The sequence below is a fragment of the Polypterus senegalus genome, chromosome 2 (genome assembly GCF_016835505.1).
Source record: "Polypterus senegalus isolate Bchr_013 chromosome 2, ASM1683550v1, whole genome shotgun sequence".
NCBI lineage: Eukaryota > Metazoa > Chordata > Cladistia > Polypteriformes > Polypteridae > Polypterus > Polypterus senegalus.
This window is the reverse complement of record NC_053155.1, coordinates 100,986,393-101,003,989: the sequence shown is the minus strand read 5'-3', so window position 1 is coordinate 101,003,989 and position 17,597 is coordinate 100,986,393. Positions and strand designations below refer to the sequence as shown.

At 34.7% G+C, this 17,597-nt stretch overlaps 1 protein-coding gene across 2 annotated transcripts in view; it reads left to right on the top strand.

Moving 5' to 3' along the window:
• c2cd3 (C2 domain containing 3 centriole elongation regulator) overlaps positions 1-17,597 on the top strand; it is a 92,785-nt gene that overhangs the window by 66,030 nt on the left and 9,158 nt on the right. The window contains exons 27-32 of one of the 2 annotated variants that reach the window (XM_039744277.1): positions 1,657-1,856; positions 3,264-3,397; positions 3,735-3,866; positions 4,122-4,330; positions 6,994-7,693; positions 10,120-10,228. In XM_039744277.1, coding sequence (XP_039600211.1) covers positions 1,657-1,856; positions 3,264-3,397; positions 3,735-3,866; positions 4,122-4,330; positions 6,994-7,693; positions 10,120-10,228 — 1,484 coding nt within the window. Of the gene's footprint in view, positions 1-1,656; positions 1,857-3,263; positions 3,398-3,734; positions 3,867-4,121; positions 4,331-6,993; positions 7,694-10,119; positions 10,229-17,597 lie in introns of those variants that run through there. The other variant, XM_039744278.1, reaches the window with a different exon arrangement.

Genomic DNA, 17,597 nt, shown 5'->3' with positions numbered 1-17,597 from the left:
AATGTTGTGCAGTAAATTTTAAATGAACTTCAACATGCTTTTTCTTCAGCAGTGGAGTCTTGTGAGGCCATGGCAGTTGAGTGCATTATTTATTTTCTTTGAAACAACAATACCTGCTAATTCCAGGTCTTTCTGAAGCTCTTTGTACAGTTGTGCAATAAATAAATGACCAAGTATAATATTTTTGTCTCATTTGTTTAACTGGTTTCTCTTTATCTACTTTTAGGACTTGAGTGAAAATCTGATGATGTTTTAGGTCATATTTATGCAGAAATATAGAAAATTCTAAAGGGTTCACAAAATTTCAAGCACAACTGTAAGTGGTCCTTGGCTCTTGGACAACTCTTACAATTATTTTTTTTTTTACTCCTCTATCAGAAATTTTGCGAAGAGCACCTGGTCGTGGGCGGTTTATGTTGAAATGATATTCTTTCCATTTCTGGATTATGGCCCCAACAGTGCTCACTGGAACATTCAGAAGTTTAGAGATATGTCCGTAAACCGTGCTATCAATATGTTTTGCAACAATAAGGTTGCGAATGTCTTGAGAAAGCTCTCTCCTTTTACCCATCATCATTAGATGCTTCTTGTGTACACCTTGGTAATGAGAAACCATTTTATAGGCCATCAATTAGGACTAAACCAGCTGATATTAATTTGCACTGATAGGGAGCATGATTGCTTTCTAAATAATGACAGATTTCAGCTGGTTTCTTGGCTTTCCATACCTTTTTGAATCTCCTTTTCTTCATGTGTTCAGTACTTTTTCCACTTTGTTACACATAATTTATGTTTATGATTTCTTTGTATGTGTTGATAACTTGGGTTGTTACCGACAACTGGTGCAAATTTCATGTCAGTAGCCCCATTAGAAATGTATTTACTTTGAATAATGTTGATGCTTTCAATACTTATTTTCCCTGCTGTAAAGTATAAAATCTGCTATATACCTCTTCTTCAAAAAATGATAACAAGGAACCCAGTATTTTAACAAGTCAATAAATTCAGGATTTTTTTTAATATAAGAATATTTGAAAACTCTCAAAGTACAGTTTTGTTAATTGTGCATTGGGATTTATGTAACACCCCTGGTTTTATTAAGGGAGATGGATGTGGAGAACTCTATGAAGGAATGTAAAGTCATATGCAAACAAATAGAATGTACAGTAATCTGAAAATCAAATACAAGTAATGCTTTTTTTTTTTTTTTTTTGCAACATATGTGGCAGATTCTCTGGGAGAGTTTGGATTCTGTTTTGTTAGGTTTGAATTGATTGTATGGAATGTTATTTTCCTCCAATAAAATAAAAAAAACATATGTATCAGATTGCCCAATTAAACCCTTCTTGAAATACTGGTACTTGAGCAAATTATCTTCATTTTGTATTCTATGGAATAAAATTACTTTTGCAATCCCAATTTTTGTTCAGTGACCTTACTTATGTAAGTCAACTAGAAAATTGTCCAAAAAAAAAGGATTTAAGACTTTTCTAGTTTGTATATGGATCTTTTGGAAAGGTAGTTTTTGCTATAGGCACTTTTTTAAATTGCCATGATACAACTGAAAGTTTTGTAACAAATGTCACCATTAATTGAAGAAAAAAGGTATCCACATATTCAGTGATATGTCCTTGTTTTTTTGTTTTTTTTATGAAGATGTGGAAAGAGTAATTGGGTTTGCCTCAGTAGATCTGTCTCCATTGCTCTCTGGTTTTCAGTCTGTGTGTGGCTGGTACAATATAATTGACTTCAGTGGTCAGTGCCAAGGTCAGATCAAAGTGGGCATCACTCCTCAGGAGCCTGTCCATGACCTTAAAGAAAAAAGAACTGCAACTGCTGAAACAACAGAAAAAGTAGTAAGTATGTTAAAGTTTTTATATATAAAGCTTCTTGTTAATTTATGTGCAAGTGTGGATATATTCTCATAGATAAGGAATGCAAAGCCAAGGTTCGTACTTTTTGTTGGTCTTCTCTTTGTAGACACACACATTGCTTGGTTCACCTTAAGTTCAGTCTGGTTAATCACTTCAAGAACAAAATCTTCATATGGCATATCATTACCAGATTAAATTTGTAAATGGCCTTTGCTTAGTAAGGTTTTTAAAAACCTACTTTACGGTTTATGTAGATCAATACATTATACTTAAATTTGATGGTATTCTACATCTTGTGACATTCTTCTTCTGCTACATTCTCCATCCACTTTATGTATAGTCCCATCTGATCAGGTACATTACCCTTTACAAAATCACAGTCCCCCTAATATCTGCTTTTCATTGCATTTTTTTTAATCATATGATTAATCTTACCTTGCCTGAGCCACTTGGTCAATTTGATTTTTTTTAGTTTATTGACTAAGAAATTCTTACAGTTCTTACAATTCTTATTTTTTTGTTTCAGTTTTTTTATGTTCTAAATTTACCTATCAACTCTTCCAGAAATTTCAGTTCAATTTGCAGACTAAACAGCTGCCAAAAACCAATTAACTAAAAGCAGACTTAATAAGAAATAAATTTACCCTGCATTCAATTTAAAAATATTTTAAAGTTTGATTGTTCAACTTAATTAATACAACATGTGTAGCTTTTAATACATTTCATTAGAAAGTAAATGAAAAGTAAAGCAAAATGACATCTTTTATTGGCTAACCTTTATCGAGTGGAGTACAATGTACAAGCTTTCAAGACAGCTTAGGCCCCTTTCTGTGATCTATTCAGTTAGCTAGTAAAAGATGTTGCTTCACTTCTTACTGCATTCCTAACATGGCACATCACTCTGATACTGTTAGGAAATAAAGCACATTACTATAAGTTGGGATAAATCAAAGTTAGCAACTCTCCCAGAGGCACTAATGTAATTCAAATAGTAAATCTAGTAATAGTAAAATAGTAAATTGCAGTATGTACATTGTAATTCTCACAATATGTTGTAATGAAACACTAATGTCAAACAATAAATACCAGGTTACCATGTATATGCCTAGCATACTTAAAAGTGTCCTATAATATGTATGTACAGTAGGTATGTCAAAGAGTAGATTTAGAGTAAATAACAAAAATGCTTATTTTTTAACCCCCTTGGTGTAATTTCTGGTGCAGTTGTTTTCTTCTTAGATGTTTTATCCAGAGAGTCTTACTGTGCACCGCTCTTTTTGAAAATTCTTTTAGAACTGGTGCATTAGATGAAATATGATACATAATCCATCATTATTCTCAAGTACTAAAATAAAATATGCAATATCTATCTATGTGTCACTTTTGCAGGCTTCTTTTCAAGTACCATCATTGTCATACCAAACATCTGCCACTTATAATAGTTTCCCAACTCACATAACACGATATCCAGAACAGCTGATTAATACTTCAGTGAGAAGTGGTGAGGCCTCATTGTCTGAGAGGTAGGACATTTTCTATTCATTTGCACTAAATGGTCTTCCTTCAGAATCATGCTTTGTAAATAAAAACCTGAAATGAATTGTTTTAATGTTAAGAATATACTAATCTCATGATAAAATGCAGCATAGTGTCAGCTAAACTGTTTTTGTAATGTTGCTTCCCTTTCATAATCCTGTACATCTAAGAAAAGAAATAAACTGTTAAAACTGATTGTTGAATTTAAGTAAACATATTGTGTATTTTCAAGGACCCCCATTGATTTTTTTTTTTATTGTAAAAACTTAATGTTTGAATCAGTTGTTAGTTAACACTATTATATTGTGTATTTTTTTTCTAAAGGCTACCGACACGACACAATCTACACATGGATGAAGTGCGTAGATTCCATGAGAATTTACAGCAGGGTCTCCGACAGAGCTCATTGGGCACTCAAGAGCATCCACCCAAATCCACCCTTTTTACAGCTCTCAGGTTCTCATTTTTGTAAAAAGGTTTAAATGCAAAAATTATCTTGTACAAAAGTAAACCTAATTAAAAAAAAAAACAAAACTTTGTATTATTTTAATGTTGTAAAAGTAATCTTTAATTTTGAAGTAAATGTTCTGGGCTGTTTCTATTTCCGTGCAAAATCAAGTCATTTAGATAATCGGTGCAACAAAATCAAGTAGTATTTGAGAATAATTAAATTAATGGGCTGCATTATGTTTTTTTCCTTTCTAACTAAAGGAAAAACCTCAGTGAATTAGAAGACATTCAAAGATACTTCAATGAAAAGCTGTCAAACACATTTCCAAATTTTTCCAATCTTGATGCCTCAGCAGCAAGTGGAAGTGAACACAACATTCAGCAGCTTCAAAGTTCTCATGATCCTGAAGGAGCAGAACTTATTTCAAAGTCAGCCAAGCTTGTGAGTGAAATGAACAGTTTGATTAGTGGTAAGAAAAAGCTTTTGTTTGCTAAAACAGAGTCGTGTCTTAAGGTTATGTTTATAGTTCTAAAAATTTTTGTAAGTTTACAAGGCAGTAAACAAAGAATAAGTGCAGTGACTCCACACTTTCTTCACTATACTTCTAATATTTTACCCTACTAAAGACTAGTGCATTGTCATGTAATTAATTATTCTTATAAACAATAACCATGGCCTTCATGAACCCTGTGCAAGAATATGTTTTTATTTATATGTCTTTAGTGACTGTCATTACTCTCCATGCACTTTCAGCCTGATTCAACATTCAGAACTGGAAAAACTACATTTACACAAGTTAGGTAAGGGTAATATTTTATGCGGGTGCCATGCACCGTGGTCATTATAGCATTTCATATTTGAGACCCACACAAGCTGATGAATCAATTAATGAGTTAAACAGATTGAAAGAGATCATGTTATATTATAAACATTTATAAATACATTTTTAGCCTTATTGCAAATTTTTGCGTACAAAATATATTTTAAATCATACCCTTTTTACTAAAGGTTATCTTATCTACCTCATAACAAATCTCCAAAAGCCCCTATCAATGAATCTTTGTCCACTAAGTGAACAGAACAACAGGTTTCAACAGTATTAATGTACTTACAAAGGTTTCTCTAATAACCAGTTAGCACGTGCACATGACTAATTCACAATAAGCTACGGGTGTTAACATTAGGACATTGAAGGATTTGTTGCTGAAATCGGTCTTTGCAGCCATATGTGTATAATAAATATAAAATCAATCATTTCAAGCAGTTATGGCCATTATAAACACTATTAATTTGGCTGTATTTTTAAAATCAATTTAAAGATATCTTGATAATAAAAATGATCAATGTATATACAAAACATGAACATTTCTAGGTGACCCCAAACGTTTGAATGGTAGTGTAGCTCTGTTAATATTGATATATGCCAATTTGTCCATTTTACACTTACCCATAAACCATTTACACTTACAGATGTTTTACACTACCTGCATGTATTATATTAAATTTTATATGATTTGTGGCATATTCTATTTGCTTGTAGAGTAAAACATTCAAGTAAGTGCTCACTAACAAACTTTAAATCAGTAAAAAATCCAATACCAATCAATATCAATTATAACCAAAAAATATTTGTAATAATTTAATCTGGCATATCTGTTTATTCAGTAAACTATATCAAAAGGTTTTTATAGCAGAAACAAACAACATAATAATATTTAGTTTAAGAAGAAAAAGAGTATTTGGAATTTACAGCTACTTTTATTAAAAGTTGAAAAGTTACTGCTTGACACATTTAGTTTTTTTGTTTACCTTATTGGAATTCAAGAAACTTTCAATAATACTTCACTAAAGTAAACTGATTGGATGGCAAGAAACCATTTTTGAAAATTCTAAACAAATCTATACTGTTCAGACTTACAGAATTTTTAAAGTCAGTCTTGTGTAGCTAAGAGTACAAACAAAGATGCAGTTCAAGTAATTTAGAGCCAATAGCTTTTGGAGAATTGCCGGATAAAAAAAGATATCATCGTGGTTTGACTTTCCCTCAGACGTTTATACAAAGTGCTTGTTATGGTATGGATCAAGACGATTTAGCAGAAATTTAGCAGTAGTCCATATTTATGTAATACCCTAATATGTGTACACATCGAGACAGGTTGTTGTACTTAATCTGCATTAATAGAGCACACTGATTGATTTCACTAGGGAAATTTATCAGCATATACTATGTTTATTAAATGAAAAGTATGTCCTCCTTCATGTTTTTTTAACAAATGAAGACTAGGATAAATGATTTTTAACCAGCAGAGGCTTACTTATTTTAGATATTGAGCAGTTTTTTTGGCTAAAGTTACCATATGTACTAGCAATAAAATACAGTCAATAGTTGTAAATAAACATTTCAACCATAGATGTATTTACAGATGCACTTATAACTACTTTATGAATTTGAAAATTATTGATAGTGTACCATTTTTTTCTGCCTGATACACATTTTGAATAACATAAGTAGCAAAAAAGAGTGTTGCAGTAGTTAACAGTGCTGCTTTACTTGTCGGGAGTATTGATTTAAAATTTCGCAGAGTTCACATGTTCTTTAGGCAACTCTAATGTAGGCCAGTATGAATCAGTGTGAGTGTACGAGAAAATATGGTATAGATTGGGATAGTGTCCCATCGAGTTGTTGTTTGTGCCTTCAACCCAATGCTGCCTGGATAGACTCTGACTAATCACATCTCACACTGATAGATATAAACAAGCATTCTGCTATGGAAATGGCTCAGCAGTTCTCTCAGGCTGCACAGTAAATTGATCAGGCTCAAACCTGACCAAGGGGTTGCTTTATCTGTCAGTGCTGTTGCATGATTCCGAGTAACTGGCAAATAAAATAAGTTAGTTCAAAGCATGAATACCTAGTATAGTATTGTAATGGATTTTTTTTTTATTTTCAATAATGTGTAAAACGAACACATCAACTTGTACATTATCTCCATAAATTGCAGTGTTGTGGTTGTTTGTTTTTCAGTTATTCTTAAAACCAATAAAGTGTTGCTGTTTCTATCCTTTACCACTTGAGGATGGTGTTTGCAATTACATATATTAAAGTTTTTTGTATTTTTTTTTTTTGTTTAGTTTCCCATTATACAGGTTTAAATGAAAGATCACAAGGGATCATACCTGAAGAACATGTTGCTTCACCTCCCAACAGCAGCGGCATTTTTGAAATTCCAGTGCCTCTTCAAAGCCATAACAAGGAAAATACTTTAGATGTTCATTTAGATTTGCAAACCATAAACAACAGTGAAAATATCAGCAATTCAGCATCGTCATCTCTAGTTCATGAAGAGGAAGCTGAACAAAATTCACCCCATGAAGAAAGTTTGTTACTGGAGCTTGAAAGGGAAGAGGAGCCATGCACTGATGAAGAATATGAAGAAGCAGTTATCCAGCCAATTACTTTGAATGATGTAACAGCACTGACAGATAAAACAAGTCCCTGGTCAAGTCTAGTGTCAGAACCTGAACATTTTGCTGAGCAACCAGAGGGAGCTGGTGAGCCATTTTCAGAGCAGAATGCTGCTACAGAAGGAGAGCAAAGGTCAGACACCAGTCCAATGTTGGACAGCCTGGACGATGAGAACTCTGACTCTCCATATAGTGCTATTCCTACAGTGACACAAGGTGTGAATGAAGCAGATACAGTTACTGCTGAAGATGTGGAATCTGAATTACCTTCTGTTTCTTTTCAACCAGCCTGTAATGTAGAAGAAAGCAACTGTTCAGAAATTCACGTTTCCTTTTTGGATGATGATAGTGACCAATCCACTAAAATGTATCCTTTCTAGAATGCGTTTAAGATTTAAAAAAAACAAAGTAATGCTGCTGTATGTATTTATGATTATTTGGCCACATTGTTTTTTATGTCCATTTAGTAAAGTTATCTTCAAAGTATGGATTTATTCAGAGATTAGTATTTTAAACACATTTTATTTTGTATAGGCAACGTATAGTGAACTTTATCCCACGGTGCATTTAAAGTATTGTATTATTGCTTATCCATTATAGTTGGATCCCCCAATTTATAATACGATGGACTTAGATTTGTGTTACAATATGGAAGGTTCATGAAAAGGAGAAGTTTTCTTGAAAGACAGCACAGAATAGTGAACCATGAAATCCTCTTTCATTCCTTTATTTGGTTTTTTTTTTTAAGTAGCTTACAGTCGATGTGGTATTTGTCTTTTCAAATCAGATTTACTATTGGAAAATATGTTCCATTCTGTATATGATTTTGTTGCAAATACTTTAATTCACTATATAGTACATTTCTTTAAAGTAAAGGTGGTTTACTTGGATGATAATTGTGTAGTAATATAGCTTCCTTCTCATGTACTTTTTCTTAAAAGAGCAAATTCACAATCTAGTATTAGTGTACCAGGAATGTAACATTTGTACACTTAAAATTAATCTGTGCTAAAGTAAGAGTACTGTATAAATTTAATTTATTTTATTGTTTACATTTAACTCAGTGCTGTACCTATACCTAAATTGCCACCATACAGAACCATATTATGCTTACATGATAGTGATGGAGGCTACAAATTTAAGTAAATGTTGTGGTCTTAAGGTGACCGTACTGGCAGTTGGAAGATCTCCGCCAAGTGTTCGCCCCGGCGTGAATATAGTTTGTATACTAGCTACCAGTCTGGTGTTTATTTAGATTTTCATTGTGAAGCTGCCTGCCATCCCCTGTATGAGGAAAACCTTTCCAATAGGGCAATCACAGAAGGTGTCATAACACAACAGGCAGAAGGTAAATGTTTGAAATTAAAATAAAAAAAGGAGTTGGGTACTGTCAGTTGGTGTACCATAATGACAGCCTAAACTAACCTGCACTTTGGCTGGAGAGATGGATATTCCAAATTAAGCAAATATACTGAAACAACAAACCTCAAAAAATGAAAACTCCAAATGTAACATACGATAAAAAAGCAAAATGGAATATTCATTAATAACATTTTATTCAGTCCTTAATGCTTAAAAGCAATATCCTTAATGTGGTTATGTCTTGCAAATCTCTTTTCTAGGCCTGCTTCAGCTAGACTCAGCTCAAGCATTTAGGGCAATGGCAGAGAACATTTTGTCACGTTTTTCACAAATACTGTCAGTTTTGTAGGACGTTAGTTTTTCTAAATATATGCTGTCACCGGAGTATAGTTTTAATTATTGCACATGAGGCAGAATTAAGGTGTACTCTACAACTGCTAGGATCCATTTTGTTATCCTTGTCCTTGACTGGGCTCACGTTTGTAATTTTCCATTTGGCGGGTTTTCCTCTCATCTGAAGTGGGTGTTGGAATATACTTACTAATAGTTTATACATAATGTCTTTTATTTGTTCCACTACTTCTGATAAAATTTAGTCAGGACCAGTTTTGTTAGTCTTCAACTGACGTATTGCTTGCAGTACATTGAACTGTTCTATTTTAAACTCAATGAGCACGGAACGTCTTTCTGCTTGTGCCTACTTTGATTTGAAAAAATAAATGAAGAATGAAATAATAATTTAGTTCATTTTCTGTTTAGCTTTTGTTTCTCCTTTAACTTTTACCTCTCCAAGGTTTTTGAAGTTCTGTTTAAACACTTGCTCTACTAAGTACCACTCAAAGATTTTATGCTTGTCAATTGTCAGTTTACATTATTTGGCTCTCGTGCTGAATACTGGAGCATCGCTGAAGTTGCCAGTGAATTCTCAGTGTTGTTTTTCTGGAATTTTCATCACTAATCACTTTCAGTTTCCTTTAAAATTGGCACTATGTTCTAAATAAGAGCTGTTAATTCACTTCCATTCATACTTGAGCACTCATCGTTAAGGTGCTTCTTTAATATTTTAACAAGTTTATCAATTAGTGTTAATAAAACAAAACTCCTTACCTAATTCCTTCAAAATGTACCACAAACTCTAATATGGGGGATCTGTATTGGCAGTCTTTTTTTGAGTTTTCCTTAATAAATTAATCGAACTAGAAAATAGTTAACAAGTTTAAGAGTCGTACTTCATACCAGTATATTTTTTTTCTGGCCACTTTCTGTTTTGATTTTGTTTTCTTGTGCTGACTGCATTTGTTTAACTGTTAATGGTAGTGTAGGTAGTTGCAATTGTGTATAATTTCAGTGACTTTAGTATTCTGTTTGCTATTTTATAAGGATTGTAATTTGGATAATAGCACTGTCGTTTCCTTAATGTTAATTATTTAGATCTGATGTTGTTGTTATTCCAAACTTCTTCCTACCGACTTCAGATTTGGAGGCATCCATGCGTGCACTAAGCGTTACAAATACCTGCTCATCTGCTAGTTTAGCTAACGTAAGTATTGTATGAATAACATAAATATTTTGTAGAATTAAACATAAATGATATAATGACAAAAATCAATTTGGGACACGGCTTTACAAAATGTTTAGGTGTTTTTAAATGTTTATGGAGTACGAAATTGATTGTAAGTATTGATACAGAAAAAAGGCACGTTCAACATGAACACAGATCTTTACGGAACTCTAATATACACCTAATATTTTAAAGATTTGTGTTTTGGTTTTTAGTTTGTGGCTAAAGGTACTTACTAATGTTATTATGCATTTTTTCTTTCTTACTCCTTTTTCTCATGTTTATCGTTAGCTCCCCAGTTCCATTTTGTTATACGGTTAAACTGTAAAGGTCAGGTTCATTTTATTAATTTGTTGCTTTCTTCTTTTATTATGTCGCTTTCTTCTCTAAATCCTATTTTTTTCTGCTACACTGTATTTTTGTACATTTTTGTGTTGTAATTTTCCTAAGTATAAGATACTGTGTGAATTTTTATATATGCTGTTTGTAGGTGTATTGCTATTTTTAGTTTCCAATTACATTTATTGTCAATCTATATTGTAACACTTTTATTTGATAACATTCTATTATGAGGTCACCTTTTTCATTTCCTTGCTGTCCATTCTAATAGTAGCTTTTCAGTCTTCAAAGGGAGTTTATGCCCCTTTTTAATTAGTTATTTGATTTTGTGTGAAAGAGCCCGGCCCCCTAAAACTTTCCTCAGATTCCCCTAAGACCATTTAGTGACTTCCTAGATATTGTCAACTGTGGGTTTCGAGCCTTGACACAAGTCCATACCATTCACTTCCGTTACTTAGAGGCGGTAGACTTACTAATAAAAAACACATACACCTTTTCTAATGAAATGTCCTTATCTTTATGGGATTTTGCTTCCACGTTTTACAGACTTTCCTGTTTCCACCGTCTCTGAGTGACTGATTTCTGCCTTCTTAATACCCACTTTTATATATAGTCACTCGCTCACTTATATATTTTGTTTGCATTTATTTATTTAGCAAATGTTTATACAAAACAAGCTACATATCTAAGCACTGTTTATGAAGACAGATATGACAATCCCCATAAAAGTGCTCGGTTATAACCATATGGAACGTGTATGGAATGTCAGATTTCAGGGGTAAATAAAAGCTGAAAAGGCTGACAACTGTGAGATTTAGTTAGTGTTTTTGAATTTAATGAGAAGGCAGTCTTACCATTAAAGTGTCAGGACTAAAAAGTTGCAAACAGCAGCCGAGATTCTGCACTTCAGAATTGGTATCATCAGCTGTCTGTGTAGACCTGAGGTGGGGTGCATACCCTGCTATCAGGATCTAGAGATGCAGTGGACAAAAATTCTGATGGCTCTGTAAACAAATACTAAGATTTTAAATTTAAATCAGAACAAGTATAAATTTGAATACAATGGAAATTTTTAACTGGATGAACCAATGAATGCTAGAGGAGCTGATGTGTTTTTGGGTACAGTGCCAAACTTTGAGACATTGTTGACTTGGAACCAAAAGAAGGAGAAGTTAGGATTATTGCTGAGGAAAGCACACTGTTTCTTGACACTTGTTGTGCTTTTTACTGTAGGAAAGGCGCTATATAAATAAATTGTATTCTTTTTATTATTAGTAGTATATAACAAAAGGGATAATGATGTAATGGTGCAGTGTGGAGTTAAGGCAGATGTAAAGTCAATTTTGTTTTTGAAAGTGTGGGCTGGAATTGTAGTTTCACCACCCAGACCATGAAACTTTTAAAAACTTTGGTGTCTGGAAGGATGTCTCTATGATGAAGGAAAGACAGAAAACAAAAGTCACTGTCATTACCATATCAATGATAGGAAGAAATATGTGAGGCAACAATGCAACCAAGAGCATTGCTATAGTTTACTCTACTTTGGGCTTCATATACTGTATGTACCAGTTAAGACAATGAATGGTTTCTTTAAACATTCTCACCCTCAACTCCCCCACACTGAGGTCTTTGTCTTTCACTGTGAACTTGGACACTTCTCTAGTACATGCTGGGTTTAGCCACTGAACAGCAACAGCAACAAAAGCATTACTGGAAGTGTCCAACAGAAACATTGATAGTGGGAAGGTTACTGATTGTTCTTTTTAACATACAAATATTGAAGATATTGTATAATGTTCTGAATTAGCAAGTTGTGTTTATATTATCATGTTAAACGTTTTTAATATTTACCTCAGGGGTGTCCAACTCCCATTCTGGTGGGCTGCAGTGGCTGCATGTTTTCATTCTACACATCTTAATTAGAGAGTCATTTTTGCTGCTGATTCACTTGTTTTACCTTAGTTTTAATTGACGTGACTCAGACCCCTTAGTTGTTTCTTTTTCCTTAATGAGCAGCCAAGCAAATAATGAGACACAAAACAGGCCACCACGTTACCAGCTAACCTGAAAATAAATTAAGGTGAAGATCTCAGTTATGTTGGTCTGCTCGGGTCACCAAAACATCTTGACGGTAGTCTTAGAAAAAACAGAAAATCAACAGTCTGCTGTGGCAGAATGAGAGCAGCAACAAGTCCTGATATTCAATTAACAGCAAGAATTGGCTTCTCATTAAGAAACTGGTTGAAGTGAAATTGACTGGACTTTGACATACCAATTTAGCTGGTCATCTGTTGGCTTATTTCTGTTTGGTAGCCATTTAATGAAGAAACAAATCAATTCAGAGGACTGAATCCTTTAAAACCGGGTTATTAAAATGAAGGGAAAGGAGTTAATTAGCAGTGAAAACTGCTCGCTGATTAGGAAAAGGGTTAGAATGAAAACCTGCTGCCAATGCGGCCCACCAGAACCAGAGTTGGACACCCCTAGTTTACCTGTATTCAGTAATAAAATTATAACTTTAGTTGTTTAAAGTAGCTGAGCACATTGGCACAGCTTATTAAATTATGAAGTGAAGAAATTTTTGATTATCTTTTTTTTTTTTTTGGCTGCAGTAGTTCTAATCACCTTTTTAGTATGCTTATCTTTCAGAATACGTTTAACAATAGGAGTTTAAATTATGAAAACAAAAAAATCTAAACAGAGATGCAAAGTAATTTAGATTTTTTTAAAACCACATCTGATTAATTTCTAAACAATCATAGCATAACACCAGTACTGCATCAAAGACTGTTGCTTGCATTTCAGATTTTGCTAGGGTTGTTTCTAAACAGCTGTCATGTCCAGGTTTAAAAGTATGCGTTGGGGGAGATGAGATGTCATTGGCGTTTACGTCATCACTGAAATACTTTCCATGATGCTCTTTTGCAACAGGCAGTCATGATATCCCATCTCCAAAAGTCTCTTAAAGAGCCACAAGCTCTAAATTAAGCAGAGTATTTGCCAAAATTACATAGGCAGTGGTCAAGGAGCTTGTAAGGCAAATCTTAGTCAGGTATTCAGTCCCATTAAAGGTTTCTGATTACTTATAACTGATACTCATAACAGATTGACGTGAGTAAATTTTTGCCTGTGGTTTGATATTATTTATGTAAAACGCAATATTTTTGAGTGTTATATTATAAACAGTTGTTTAGTGTTTCTGCCAGTGGTATGTAAGAATGAATACAGTTTTTTTTTTGTTTTCTCATTGTAATATCTTTGTCATTGTGTTACAGATATTCACCAGTAAGATAGTGTTTATTTCAATGACTCCTTAGCCTGTTCAGGGTCTTGGGGAGCCACAGCCTATCCTGGGAGTACTGGGCTCAAGGCTGGAATATTTCCTAGGCATAATGCCAGTCAATTGTACGTTACACATATATTTATGTATGTATTCAAATTCAGCAATGAACCTAAGCAGGAGGAAAACTACTGCAACCAGAAAAGAACGAATGCAAAAAACAGCAGAGCATGATTTCCAGACAGACAGCAGCTAGGCCAGAACTCCAACCCAGTTGGTTAACCACCACATGACCATAATACTCCCTCAACAAAAACCTAGGAAATATCAGTTCAAGAACTCTGTACACATTCTGAGAACACTGAAGGATATAAATCACATGTAAGGTATACAGAATAGTGAATTTACAGTTTTGTTTGATCGTGAAACATCAGTCTCCCTTTGAACATGACAGATTGTTTATGGCTTAGTAAAAAGATTCTGCCAAACATCTTTATCTGCTTAAAGATAGCTTCATGTTTTAACATCAGCAGTTCAATTGGCAGGTTCTATTCCACTGTAAAAAGTATCATAGCTTTTTCAAGAATGCATATGTAATACAGTATCTGGATCTTAATATGTTTCCACTTTATAGCAGGTTTATTTGTAACTGGCCATTTAGATTTTTTTTTACTAAGCATGGATGAAGGGACATCTTACATACAGTTCTAAAAAAAGTGCAAACTTTACGTGCAACAGCACAATAACTTGTAAAGTTACCCAGCTTCAGGCAGGACATTTTCTAAGACGATGTGCATCAATTTAGGGTGTTGTTAATTGGATGTATCAGAATTATTATGTTAAACTAACTAAGAAATATTCTGTATAAATATTAGATTTGTTTTTATACCAAGGGTTAATATAATTAGTTCACTGGAGCTCCTTACTCTTAAACATGCTACATACGATTGCTCAGGAATAAAACATTCATGCTGTTGATCAGTACAGTACTAGCTTTTCCTAATGACTGACCTTGGCTTTTGTTGATGGTCATTGGAAAAACACAAGTTTACACAAAACCAAATTATTTTGAATTCAAACAAGTAATCAGTAGGAATAATGGAAATTTGGGATATAAATATAACTTCACCCTGTAGCTTCTCCTGTAAAAAATAGTAGCTTCAATATAACTTGAATGAAGTGCTCTGATGTATAATCTTATGTGGTCACAAAGTTTTGGAGGGTTTAAGTCAAAAGCAACTGAATCGTGATTTACTCTGACTTGTTACATACAACATTGACTTTTACAGGCTGAACACTGACATGGGATGTATAATAAATTAAATGTTTTAAGAATTGTAAAGAAAACAACAAGAGAGAGAGTAATAATATGAACTATTTACAATGTCCCAGTTCTTGAAGTAGAAGCAAATTACTGGTGGTACAGTGTATAGTTGGTATCTTGCTCCCTCTTGTCTTTTGTTATTACTTTTACATGACATACAGTGCATCCGGAAAGTATTCACAGCGCATCACTTTTTCCACATTTTGTTATGTCACAGCCTTATTCCAAAATGGATTAAATTAATTTTTTTCCTCAGAATTCTACACACAACACCCCATAATGACAGCGTGAAAAAAGTTTACTTAAGGTTTTTGCAAATATATTAAAAGTAAAAAAACTGAGAAATCACATGTACATAAGTATTCACAGCCTTTGCTCAATACTTTGTCGATGCACCTTTGGCAGCAATTACAGCCTCAAGTCTTTTTGAATATGATGCCACAAGCTTGGCACACCTATCCTTGGCCAGTTTCGCCCATTCCTCTTTGCAGCACCTCTCAAGCTCCATCAGGTGGGATGGGAAGCGTCGGTACACAGCCATTTTAAGATCTCTCCAGAGATGTTCAATCAGATTCAAGTCTGGGCTGTGGCTGGGCCACTCAAGGACATTCACAGAGTTGTCCCGAAGCCACTCCTTTGATATCTTGGCTGTGTGCTTAGGGTTGTTGTCCTGCTGAAAGATGAACCGTTGCCCCAGTCTGAGGCCAAGAGTGCTCTGGAGCAGGTTTTTATCCAGGATGTCTCTGTACATTGCTGCAGTCATCTTTCCCTTTATCCTGACTAGTCTCCCAGTTCCTGCCGCTGAAAATCATTCCCACAGCATGATGCTGCCACCACCATGCTTCACTGTAGGGATGGTATTGGCCTGGTGCCTGGTTTCCTCCAAACGTGACGCCTGGCATTCACACCAAAGAGTTCTATCTTTGTCTCATCAGAATGTTGTTTCTCATGGTCTGAGAGTCCTTCAGGTGCCTTTTGGCAAACTCCAGGCGGGCTGCCATGTACCTTTTACTAAGGAGTGGCTTCCGTCTGGCCACTCTACCATACAGGCCTGATTGGTGGATTGCTGCAGAGATGGTTGTCCTTCTGGAAGGTTCTCCTCTCTCCACAGAGGACCTCTGGAGCTCTGACAGAGTGACCATCGGGTTCTTGGTCACCTCCCTGACTATGGCCCTTCTCCCCTGCTCACTCTATTTAGATGGCCGGCCAACTCTAGGAAGAGTCCTGGTGGTTTCGAATTTCTTCCACTTACAGATGATGGAGGCCACTGTGCTCATTGGGACCTTCAAAGCAGCAGAAATTTTTCTGTAACCTTCCCCAGATTTGTGCCTCGAGACAATCCTGTCTCAGAGGTCTACAGACAATTCCTTTGACTTCATGCTTGGTTTGTGCTCTGACATGAACTGTCAACTGTGGGACCTTATATAGACAGGTGTGTGCCTTTCCAAATCATGTCCAATCAACTGAATTTACCACAGGTGGACTCCAATTAAGCTGCACAAACATCTCAAGGATGATCAGGGGAAACAGGATGCACCTGAGCTCAATTTGGAGCTTCATGGCAAAGGCTGTGAATACTTATGTACATGTGGCTTCTCAATTTTTTTATTTTTAATAAATTTGCAAAAATCTTGAGTAAACTTTTTTCACGTTGTCATTATGGGGTGTTGTGTGTAGAATTCTGAGGAAAAAATGAATTTAATCCATTTTGGAATAAGGCTGTGACATAACAAAATGTGGAAAAAGTGATGCGCTGTGAATACTTTCCAGATGCACTGTATTAGTCTTGTAGTAGGAGCGCCAGTAGCAACCAACTATATAGCACCATAGTGTCTGCCACTTGGGAGATTCTTTTACTGATATGAAGAAGCATTTAAACTTACCAAGGCATGCAGTCACTAATGGCTTTTGTTGTACACCTTACTGGCACTTCACTATTTCTGTTTGCGAACCGAAGTGCAACAGCACATCACGGTCGGACTTCCAAGAGGACACTTCAGTTCTCCCCAATATTGCATGTATTTCACCACCAATGGCCTATCGTTCAAAGTATATGTACTGTACAGTGGGATGCAAAAGTTTGGGCAACCTTGTTAATAGTCACTATTTTCCTGTATAAATCGTTGGTTGTTATGATAAAAAATGTCAGTTCAATATATCATATAGGAGACACACACAGTGATATTTGAGAAGAGAAATGAAGTTTATTGGATTTACAGAAAGTGTGCAGTAATTGTTCAAACAAAATCAGGCAGGTGCATAAATTTGGGCACCACAAAAAAGAAATGAAATCAATATTTAGTAGATCCGCCTTTTGCAGAAATTACAGCCTCTAAACGCTTCCTGTAGGTTCCAATGAGAGTCTGGATTGTGGTTGAAGGTATTTTGGACCATTCCTCTTTACA